Raw genomic sequence first — 12,113 nt, forward strand, 5'->3', positions numbered from 1 at the left:
GTAAACCTTTCGAAACAGTAACGTCTGGGCTGTACAAGCTAATCACCCGAAGTAATAAGTATACAAGAAATGTTCTACAATCCACAATACTTGACATTTATTTCTAAAAATTTAACAGTACATTCTTAAATAATATACTTTCAAAAAATGAAATAAAAAAAAATTGAATTTTTGAGGTCTCACATGAAACTGCTTCCTTAAACGATGTCGATCTAAGATTTTATCTCTCAAGCTTTAAGAAATGCACTTCTTGCTTTAGAAAATCTAGAAACCTTCAACCACCAATGTTTCCAATCATCGTTGTGGACGCGGCCATAACTTTCCCGAAACTAAATCGCGTAGAACCGTGTGTAGCGATATCTAACAACGAACGGGACGGATAGGAGGATAAAGCTGTTACCGATGGAACGAGCCTCCGTTTATTTGGGGTCCCATCTCCGAGGATCGTTGACAAAATTGGCGGAGACCTTTTTCCGCGGGACGGCGTAAAAACGTGTACACCCCTCGTTATTTCCTCTATATCGATAGAAATCGCTGTCGATGCGCCGGTGTCGCTTTTCTGTAGCGTTGGGGGAACGAATCGATGGGATAAAGGGCGACGTTCGGCGCCGTCAGATTTCGTCAGGCTCAACGTTGACTCGTTTACACCACGAAGAATGTGCGCGTCGATCACCGTTGACCAATCAGGGCCGCCAGATTGGATGCGACGTCATAAAAAGCTCAGAAGCGGACAAGCACTTATCGCGGCCCACGGAAAATTGTCCATCGTGTCGAATGAGAGATGTCGCGAGAACGTTGGAAATCCGTGTCGTTTTGGCGCCAGCGAGGAAACGTGACGAAACTTTCCAACGAATCTAGTCGAGCGCTTTTTCCGTCGATAAACTAAAACGAACCCCCTCGCGGGAAGTTTGAGACCGATTCGTGAATCTCTTCGATTATAATCGAGGGGCTTACGAGGAGGGCTTTCTCGATGAGTCCGCAGATATTCGAACGAACTTTTTGCGCAATGACGAAGCTTGAAATGCTGGAGGTAATGATGCATGATTTTATGTGCTTTGTGTGAATAGTTTAGAACATATTTAATGTTAAAGTTTCGGGGGAGTCACGACGTGGGTGGGCAGATGGCTTTGGATGTGCAGCATTCTTTTTAACACTAAACCTACCGACACTTCATCTCTATCCATTCCTACCATAACTGGTCAAATGGCTAGTATCCCAAACAGATGCCTATTTCGAGGACCTTCCAAAATCTTACTTTTTAGATGGCTTAACAAAGTTGGAGAAACGCTTGGAAAAGTGTATAGAGCTAAAAGGAGATTTTTCTAAGGACTTGTTGGACGACCTTCGTAATATAGATAACCTAATACAGAACGACAACAGGAATTCCGTCGAGCGACAATTTCGCAGAATTAATTCCGCCATTGTGGAACGTTCCAGTGGCGGAGGATTTCGTGCGTTTATCAGAAAATTCCGTTCGCGGAATTCCCGACGAGTCGTACTTATTTCTTTCCGGCTTCTCTGTTCGCCGGGTATAATGGACATCACGTTTGCAGGCCTGGCAAGAGTAAGCGCGGGAAAGAGAATCGGTCGGTGCAGCAAAGCCCCAATAAAGCTGGTTTCGGGCCGGTTAAGCGAAAGATATCGCGCGTTACGTATGCGGCCGCCGTAGCCGGAGAAAAAGGGCGGCTGGATCGACGTTGCCTTTGTGAAGGGAACCTATCGACAGCTTTGTTGGCGGCGCATTTACGAACCGTCGTGTGCAGGTCTCCCTTCTCGAAGGAGAACGCGGCGACGCGACATCCGCCCCCACAGGCGAAATGTCACGTCGTTCGCACGGGGACGACGAAAGCGTTCTCACCTGGGACTGAGCGAGACCGATTCCGCGACCCTGCACAAACTCGAGACGCAATTTTGCACCGCGTGCCGTGTCCTCCATGCAGGAAACGGGCCAGAGATTGTTGACAGGATCCGGAAACGACTATCGTGAAAGCATCCAACACCAAATTCGTCCGAGTTCGACGGCCAGAGCAACGACTTTTGCAGACTACAATAATGATCAGACTGCGGATCTTTGTACAAATTCATGTTTTTTATTAACCCCATGACGTACGATTTAATTTCAAATAATTCATCAAACGTATACCATTTAATTTTATTTAAATCTGTTCGTACAAGGAACGGCCACGAGAAAGAATAGATTTGGTTTACAAATACCTTGTGAATGTTAAAATGTGTTAATTTCAGTATGTAAGACTTCATGACGAGTGAGTAGCCTCGTGATCGTGAAATTTTACATGAAGAACTTTTAACGAGTCAGACTCGTCATTGTACGGCAAGGATAGAATTGTTGGTTATTACTTTATTTTTGAAAGTGCAAATGGTTGGTTATGAATACAATGTATAATGAATACTGCTCTGTATTTGGATGTTGTCTGTACAGAGGTAAGGATTCGACTAACTCATACGATGTGTAATGACCTGCCACGGTATACTAATTATGTACGAAGGATGGCGTTGGTGCTTCCTTTTTTCAATAAGAATTAATGAAAGCGTTGTAGAGGATTGTCTCTCCACCCCTAAATATAATAATTCTTATCTTACTTTAAATATTTCTTACATTTTTGCATAGTAAGTGCATTCTCTAGTTTTTTTAGAATTATAATTCCCATAAATGCATAGAAATCTACAGTTTAGTAATGCTTCTTAAAATGAGCCCCATACGTGATTCGTAACTTGAACATTTCCATTCCCTTCAATTAGGAGGATTTCTCTTATTGTTAGAGCCCAGTGAAGCGTGAAAAACAATTGTTTGTGAGAAGTTTCTTTGTCAGATTTCGCAAAATATGCTATTCAATTATTTAATAATTTAATAATATGATAGTATATGGTGAATGTGTATGCATTAAATTTTAATTAAATTAAAACAAATAATTACAGTAAGGTTTTTTCAATGTTATATAATTTATAAATTTTTACTAATACATATTTATGGATTTTCCGGAAAGAAATATTGTTTTAATGATTGACAAAAATCACGTACTCTTTCAAACATAATATAAATTTGAATTTGAAACCTATGTCTTACTTTTCTAATAAATGCAATTGAAATCATTACCCAATTATTTCACAGATGTATCATTATTCGAAAAAGCCACAATCACGATTATTTTGTTATATTTATATTAGTTTACTATCATCTGACGTGTTGAGTTATATTACTGAGAAAATTAATTATGAATTACTCGTTTCAACGTTAGTAATTATTTTCATGTTTATGACATTTTAAATAACTTAAAGAGTAAATACGCACATATGTATTAAAATCTTTGAAAGGACTAAGGTATGCAGTCGCTGCTCATTTTTAGATAACACGACCAGAACTGTGTTGAAAAAGTCGTTTTATCCAACGGTTACATTTGCTACCGTTTTTATCGTCTTGGCAAAAAGTTAAGTACTATTTCGCGTGGTTTCTAGGCGAGAGTCCAACTGAAACTTTCGAGCCAAATATGTGTTCCCTTTTCATCGTTCACGCGAGATAATAAACTGGTACACTACAGAAGAATATTCTGAAAATATTCATAAAGCATGCACAAATACTTGCTATTAGATTTTACAACAGACACATTCCATTCAATATTAGCGTTTAAAAAATGTGTTTAGTAAATATTTTCTCACTTGTTTAGGAACGTATTTTTTAGTTCGTAAAATAATTAGTGTGTTTCATTTTGAACATCTTTCATAGTCTTAAATCCAGAATTGTAAGAAATATATTGCATCGTCTTCACAAACGAATATCGTCAATTTTTATGCCCAAAGCACTCGAGACCAGTTATTCAGGAATTTAAAGAACAAACAGTTGCGCGAATGATTGGTCACGGAAATATAAACAGAGGCTCGAAGGGGAGAAAACGAATATCGAATCGTGACGTGCATCGGAAGTGACTGATTAACCATCGAACAATGATAATTTCCATCGAGCAATATTCCGCGGGTAAAAGTACCTCGTTTCATTACGCAATATTCATGAGACGATCGATTCAGTGGAAGGAATCGAATGAAATACAAACAACTGAATGTAGGAATCATAAATAACGAATGATTTATTCGTTCTCCAGTAGAATAAGACCATTCAGCACTCGCAGTATAGACTGTAACAAAATATTTGTCATTGCTTTTCAGAGAATAGTTTATATATCTGAATTGATGGATGTTTAGAGTTTTATTTTGTCACATTCATACTATGCTAGAAAAGAAGATAACAAGTTTAAAAGCAACCATCCATAGCAAAGGAATAATTTCTTCATAGGAAATTATCAAAATTTTAACGCAAACTTGATCGTAGAAAGCAGATTTTGACAAACTTAATTAGAGTTAAACGAAATACATCGCAAAAGAACAGAGTTTTCATAGGAAATTATCAAAATTTTAGCACAAATTAATAGCGGGAAGCAGACTTTGATAAATATGACTCTACTTTAACAACATAAATCGCAGGAGAACAGGTTTCTATAAGAAATTATTAAAATTTTAGCACAAATTTGATTGCAAAAACCAGACATTGTCAAGCTTGACTCGACTTTAACAAAATCAATCGCTGAAGTATAGTTTTTCATAAAAGACTATCAATATTTCAGTACAAATTTTATTATCGTAAGCAGACTTTGGCAAACTTGACTCAACTTTAACAAAATAAATCGCAAAAGAAGAGTTTTCCATAGGAAATGATCAAAGTTTTAGCATAAACTTGATCGTAGAAAGTAGACTTTGGCAAACTTGACTCAACTTTAACAAAATAAATCGCTGAAGAACAGTGTTGCATAGGAAATTATCAAAGTTTTTGCACAAACTTGATCGTAGAAAGCAGACTTTGTCAAGTTTGATTTGAGTTGAACGAAAATTACGTAAACGGCAAAAATATCGTCAGGGATAAAAGGATAAAGGTGATACATTTACGGCACGCTAAGCGGAACAATGGGGGGGGGAGATCGATTTTTAGCCTCGAATTTACGATCTGCAGGGGAGGGCAACTGTTCTGCGGTTGGTGCCCTTTTTTCTCGTTTTTTAGCCTGAGGAAATCGTGTCGCCCGCCGCGGACAGAGGTAACAGGCAACGAAAGACAATGCTGGCTGTTCGCGGGAGGATTTCGAAAATAGCGAGGGTAAATTCGGAAGAGGGTGGAATATCGAGTTGGCAGATATCAATGGGGGTTGGCCACGTGTCCATCGCGCGGGTCGAAACTCGGCCCAGATCCGAATGTGGGTCGGGTCACCTGCATCTCTACATCCCCCGGGGGTTGCGTCCGGGTGCACCGGAGTGCGGGCGTATTCGATGCACTTGCAGCTTGGGACACGGTCGTATGTGACAACCGCAGCTGACCGTCAAGCGTCGAATTTGAATTGATAATACGCGTAATTTCTGACCGTCGTGTTGGCAGCCGTGATAACGGTGGAATAATTAATTACGGAGCCGTGCCGCGTGTTGTTCTTTGACGTGGATAACCGCTCGTCGTGTTGGCAGCGACAGGCCGTGTGTTCCGAGCTTCTTCAGGCTTTGGTTTGTGCAAACCAGGAAGCCTAATGGCCTTGGCTTTTCATACCTTTCGTTAATTATTTAGTCATTTATTTTGCGATTATTACGAACGAAAGTACAGTTCGAGTTACGCTAGGTGTAACAAGTATTCGTACAGCAGTCAATTGCAACAAAAACTTTAAAGCACTTTGTTTATTATAAAAAATATATACATATTCTTAGAAATATCAAGAACAAATTTCATTAAAAATGAATTGTTTATTTAACGAAAGTAGAGTTCCACTTACGATAGGTGTAAGAAGTATTCATAAAGCAGTCAATTTCAACAAAAACTTTATAGAACTTTGTTTATTATAAAAAATGTATACATATCACCTGTCCACTTGCTTTTGTCCTCAACTGTATATTCATAAAAATTACTTTTATTATAAAAATCTTGAATATTTGCACTAGATCGTACAATGAAACATCAAATTGGTCCAATATTCCGTAACGTTTCCAATAAACCGGAGAACATCGTATCGCCAGAAAATTATCATGCTTCCTCCAAGACTTCCTTTTGGCGTAACATCAGGAGAAATAAAAACGTTTGCGTTTTGCATAATTTGGTGCAGTTTATCGGAAACTGGTGGTTCGGTTGGCGAAAAGGCTGACGAAAAGAGAGACGTCGCGACGGCAAACTGGCATGGCGCCTCCCGTTTCCAGGACCTGAGCGAACCGCGGCAGACGAAGCGAATCGAGGACGGCTATCGCGGCCGGAATACTGCGCGGCAGCTTCAAAAGTTGTCTGTTAAACGACGGAGTTAACTTCGTTTCGTTGTTTGTCGGGAACCACAAATTTCCTCCAGTTACTCAAACCCGGGTGCCGTTATAATCACGCAGATGTACGCGTTGCCAGGGCGAGCGAGAGGGGACGTCGTTTCGTCGTCTCGTTTCTCTTTGCGTGACAACTTGCTTGCCGTACGCTTCATTCGTGATAAAGGATAGCGGGAAACACGGGGCACAACTACGCCGCGGCTCTACAGTTCTATCTCTCGGCGTGGTTGTTTCCTATAGACCACTCTGTCTTCCACCAGCGAATAGAATTATATTGATAAGGGCGTTGCTTTCAGTGGAATAATTGAATTTAGGATGTACACGAACTTCAACGGATATTCCCTTACGCGATCTTACGGCTGTTCTTTTGTTATTTAACTTTAGACGCGATAGGGAAGAATGGGATAGGTACGATTGGTGGTTCCTTATTTTTCATTCATTTTCTAGTCTATTTTCAATATCGGTAGTGATACTCCTTTAAAGTATACAGGGTATTCGGTCACACCTGGGAAAAATTTTAATGAGAGATTCTAGAGGCTAGAATGAGACGAAAATCAAGAATATCAATTTCTTGATTGAGGCTTCGTTACAAAGTTATTAACAATATTAAATTAAAAAATTTCAAATCTTTCTGAAAAAATTATTTTTGGTTACGGGGCTCAATTACGATCATTTTTGGTGAATACACATACCCCTGAAATTCTACCCACTTTCGAGAAAAAAATTACTAAACCAAAATATAATGTATGGCCAGAATGTACCCCGGAAATGTTATATGAATCTTTAAAACATCACAACTTCTGAACAGATTGGACGATTTTAATGTTCAAAAAAGCAGACAACGCGTATTTTAATAGAGAATATGTAGAAATTACAAAAATATTCGAAAAATTGCTCCTAAACCCCGTAAAGTGAGAAAAACCATATAAAAATGATCCAATTTTCAAATGTCCATAACTCCTACAATAGTGAATATATTTCATTGAAATTTTTTTCTGAAGTAGAGCCCATGAGTACCTACAAAAAAGTATTAGACAACTTTTCTGTACAGTGCCAACCAAATTTAATAAAAATCAAAAACGAATTTTTAAGAAAAATCGACAGGGGGTAGTGCTGAAATTTTTCGGCGATAAAAAAAATGTTCAAATTGTTCTAAAAAAATTATTGTTGATTGCGGGGGTTAATTACAATCATTTTTTATCATTAGACATACCTTCTAAATCCTACCCACTTTCGAGAAAAAAATTCGAGAAGATGTGAAATTTGTCGACAAAATTAAAAAATTTCAAATCGTTCTGGAAAAATTATTTTCGGTTACGGGGGTCGATTACAATCGTTTTTGGTGAATAAACATACCCCGGAATCCTGCACATTTTCGAGAAAAAAATTTCAGTACGGGTGGAACTTTAAACGTTAATAACTTTTTAACGAAGCCTTCATCAACAAATTGATATTCTTGATTTTCATCCTATTTTGCACTCTAGAATCTTCCATTCAAATTTTTCCCAGGGGTGGTTGAACACCCTGTATACTTTTTACTAAACTGCGGAGCATAACTATAGCATCATTAGAATTTTCGAGAATTACCCAAATCAGGCTAAAATGAAATTATAGTGACGAAAAAAGGGCGAACATAATATTTACTTAAGACAAAATATAACAATAATATAAGTATTTTACTCTATTAGCTGCTGCCACAAATACTTCCAATTTCGAACCATTTTTCTGTAAAACGTTATGTTACAGCTACCAATATATTGCATTAATGAATAATGAAGTAAATCAAATAATAGAATATGTCCTCCTCCTTATGTAACAATTTGCCCTTTTTTATACAGTTACTCTCATATTCGTGCACTATAATACTTCACTATAAATGAGAAGAAACTTATTTCTGATGAATTCGTTCTACTTATTCTTACCAAGTGTTATTTATTACACTGTGTTACTTTTAAGCAACCACAGATTATGCAGAAGAATAGGTGTCTTTAAAAAGATAAAATGATTTATATTTAATGTATGTAAATATAGTAAAGAAATTTTAAATATACGTTAGAAAATCGAAACTTCGTAAAGAGCACAAAAAATCATAGAATATAAGTTAATTTCGATATTTCGTTCACTTTTGTATTGCTATAATTAATTCAAATATGTGCGTTCTTTATTGTTACTACTGATGTAATTTACAATGGTTAGTTGTAACCAAAATCGATTAATTCTTACGCTATAACTTAAAAAATTCTAGTTATGGTCTCAGCACGAAAGGCAAAATTATAAAAATGCAGGAGTCTTTTAAATTGCCTCTTGGAAATTTCGCTCCTTGGGAACCGACTTAAATGAAATCGGCCAAAGGGGTCAACAAGTAAGAGGTTCAAGCTTTAATTTAGTTTCTGTTGCAATTTCGGATAAATTTTAACAAGGTCGTGGAACTTCTCATCCCAGAAAATGTTGAGCATTTTAAAACTCAAAATTTAGTAGTAGTAATTACAACGATATTTGCTTTCCTATCATTTTTCTCAGAGTAATTACATTTCATTAGGACTATAAAATTAATTTTCAGTCAGCGTACATTTTCAAAATATAAATTAAAACATGATAACGACGATTTTAATCAACAGAAGCCCCAGTATAAGATACATAAATTAAATTTATTTAATTTATTGCACTGTAACACCCTGCGGGTTCTTTGGATGCAAAAAACTACGAATTTGGTGTTATCATAATCTTTATTATAATTGAAAAGGTGAGTACTGGTCTACATACCGGGCGAATTAAAGATTTAATTATAAAATTAGTTTCGTTAGTGGTAAAACTTTGATTTTTGTGCAACTTTAAAACAGAGGTTCTCAAACCTTTATAATTATGTACCACTCTGCATTATTTATCTCAGTCGATGTACTATGAATGATCAGCAACTTCGGTGTAATGGTATTAATAAAACATTAAAGCATTTAACAAACGAAAGAAAAATACACAAATTGATCAAAAGAAAAAAATAAGAGAACAATCGAAAAGCGATCAAAACTCAAAGTAGTCTGAGGGACTTTAATGCGAGGAGCGTGTTGGTCTAATTAAATATAATTTTTCTACTAAAATACTATGAATCTACATTTAACCTATAGCAATTTCTTTTCGCTGTTTAAAATTGCTTATCGGAAGTGACGTAATTAATTTATCCAAGTGTTCATCAAATGTTCCATTTCCTGTTCGTACCATTTGTAATTTATGCTCACCTCACATATTGTTGCATGCGTTTTCATCTCAAGTTCGTCATAGAGTACGATACAATAACAATTTAATATTTTTACCAAATTTTTAATTTTCTTCACAATTTAGAATAATCTACTCCTTTTTGATCTTCTTAGTATTTAGTTTTTATTCTATTGATATGTATTGGACCTGAATTTTAACTGTTATTATATTTTTACCAATGTATAGCTTTGTATTATACGAAGATTTCAGCATTTAAAAATTACGAAGAATGTTTTTACTTTATTTTTGAATTTATCGATTTTGTTATCAAACTAAATTTTAAGGACCCTTAAATTCGAAATAGATTTGTCTTTTCTAGTCGAAATATCACGTTTATGGTTTCAAAATAAATATTTCTTCCTAGAAACAACGTATATCAAATAGAAGATTCTTTTATATATTTTAAATATTTGTCAACAATTCAAGCCATAAATTCTTATTCGTCATGAAATAAAAGATCGTAAATTTTTATATTTGATTTCCTACCACATTCTGTACCATATTTCGTGAAACCATGTTCTAAAAACAAATGAAAAGAACAATGAAAACGCCCAGGAAATGCAAGATACATTTTCACAATCAGCACAAAAAGAGTTTTTCAACGTTCTATAAATCCCTCGCCGTAAGAGTTTTTCAAACTACCGAATAAAAAATCACGAGTACGTACAATACGTATATTACAGAACGTTGGAAAAATGTTAAAATCGAGGTTTGAATAATTTAAAGAGGAAATGATTGAGTTTTAATATAACATTACTGTTCCGTTTTGTAAATGGGAGAATTTTATGATGTCAATGGTAATTGTATAACAAATGTAAAAATAACCAGAAAGTATAACTAAAATGTGCGACGTTTTCTGGGACAATTTAACAGTAGCAACGATCTCGTAATAACACCGAGGCACAGAAAGAATTTTTGCATCAGTGTTTATACTTTGAAAATAATTAAAAATTCTAACGGTCACTTTGCGACTCACCTCGGGATTGCAGATCTTGTATTTCGTGCTCCACGGTCTACCTTTACAAGGTTTCTTCCTGCATCGCCTCTGCTGCCGAGAAATTCCACCACCGCAGCTCCTGCAAAGTGGGACGGGCATAATTAAAAAAACAATAAACTATGCACTAACAAGGAGCATACGTGAAATTTCTAACGCCGGGCTTCACGCAGCGGGCGAAAATCACGGGATACGAATTCCTTCGCAATGACGAGGATTTTAATAGAATGTGTTCAAATTTCTCGAAAAATAGTAACGAACACGAATATCACGCTATCTAGTGTCCTTATTAAACGATTAATTAAATTACAAAATTTGGAATAGCAAAGTCAACAACACTGAGGGTAAAGTGTGAGATTTGATATCCACTATAGTGATTATGGCGACTTACTATCAACGTCTTTGGGACACTAGAACACAATACAGATATTTCTATATCAGTGGAACCTGTTGGCATTAACAATCTATTTCAGTACGATATCAAAAATTCGAGAATCACAGAAATTAAGGCACATATTCTCCATTGTATAAGACACAATTTCAGATTCATAGAAATGCATGCAGTATACAGAGTGTTCGGCCACCTCCGGGAACAATTTTAATGGGAGAGTCTAGAGGCCAAAATAAGACGAAAGGATACTAATTTGTTGATTGAGGCTTCGTTAAAAAGTTATAGAAACATTTCCGGCAAACACAGTATATTTTCGGTAAAGAATTTTTTTCTCGAAAGTACGTAGGATTTTAGAGATATGTGTATTCACCAAAAATGGTTGTAATTGATCCTTGCAAATAGAAATAATTTTTCCAGAACGATTTGAAATTTTTTTTTTCGTCGAAAAATTTAGACATCTACCCCCCTTGTTGATTTTTCTTAAAACTTTGTTTTTCATTTTTAGTAATTTTGTTTGACGGTTTACGGAAAAGTTGTTTAATACTTTTTTGTAGATATCCATGAACTCTAGTTTCTCCAAAAATTTCAATTAAATATATTCATTATTGTAGGAGTTATGGTTGTTTGAAAATTGGACCATTTTTATGGGGGTTTTCTCACTTTACGGTGTCCAGAAACAACTTTTTCAATATTATTAGAATTTCTATATATTCTCCACTAAAATACGCGTTGTTTGCATTTTGAAACATTAAAATCTTCCAATCCGTTCGGAAATTATGACATTTTAAAGATTCGCATGAAATTTCAGGGAAATTATTTCTGGTCAGACATCGTATTTTCGGTAAAGAATTTTTTTCTCGAAAGTGGGTAGGATTTCGGGGGCATATCTATTCACCAAAAATGATTGTAATTAACCCCCGCAACCAAAAATAATTTTTGCGTGAATGATTTGAAATTTTTTAATGTAATTTTCTAATAACTTTTTAACAAAGCTTTAATCAAGAAATTTATATTCTTGATTTTCGTCTTATGTTAGCCTTTAAAATCTTCCATTAAAATTCTTCACAGGAGTGGCCGAACACCTTGTATATATACGAATTCTTGTGACTTCCATAATATTTAATATCTGGA

General features: G+C 35.8%; 2 protein-coding genes across 3 annotated transcripts in view; one reads left to right on the forward strand and one right to left on the reverse strand.

The window, feature by feature from the left end:
- Positions 1 to 12,113, forward strand: part of LOC143347045 (hydroxylysine kinase) — a 414,097-nt gene that overhangs the window by 158,969 nt on the left and 243,015 nt on the right. The gene's annotated exons all lie outside the window — the stretch shown is intronic.
- The window catches only part of Nolo (ADAMTS-like no long nerve cord), a 581,281-nt gene that overhangs the window by 153,737 nt on the left and 415,431 nt on the right, over positions 1 to 12,113 (reverse strand). For both annotated transcript variants that reach the window (XM_076775876.1, XM_076775875.1), the window contains exon 4: positions 10,574 to 10,673. In XM_076775876.1, coding sequence (XP_076631991.1) covers positions 10,574 to 10,673 — 100 coding nt within the window. The remainder of the gene's footprint in view (positions 1 to 10,573; positions 10,674 to 12,113) is intronic.

The sequence above is a fragment of the Colletes latitarsis genome, chromosome 10 (genome assembly GCF_051014445.1).
Source record: "Colletes latitarsis isolate SP2378_abdomen chromosome 10, iyColLati1, whole genome shotgun sequence".
In the NCBI taxonomy this organism is placed as follows: domain Eukaryota; kingdom Metazoa; phylum Arthropoda; class Insecta; order Hymenoptera; family Colletidae; genus Colletes; species Colletes latitarsis.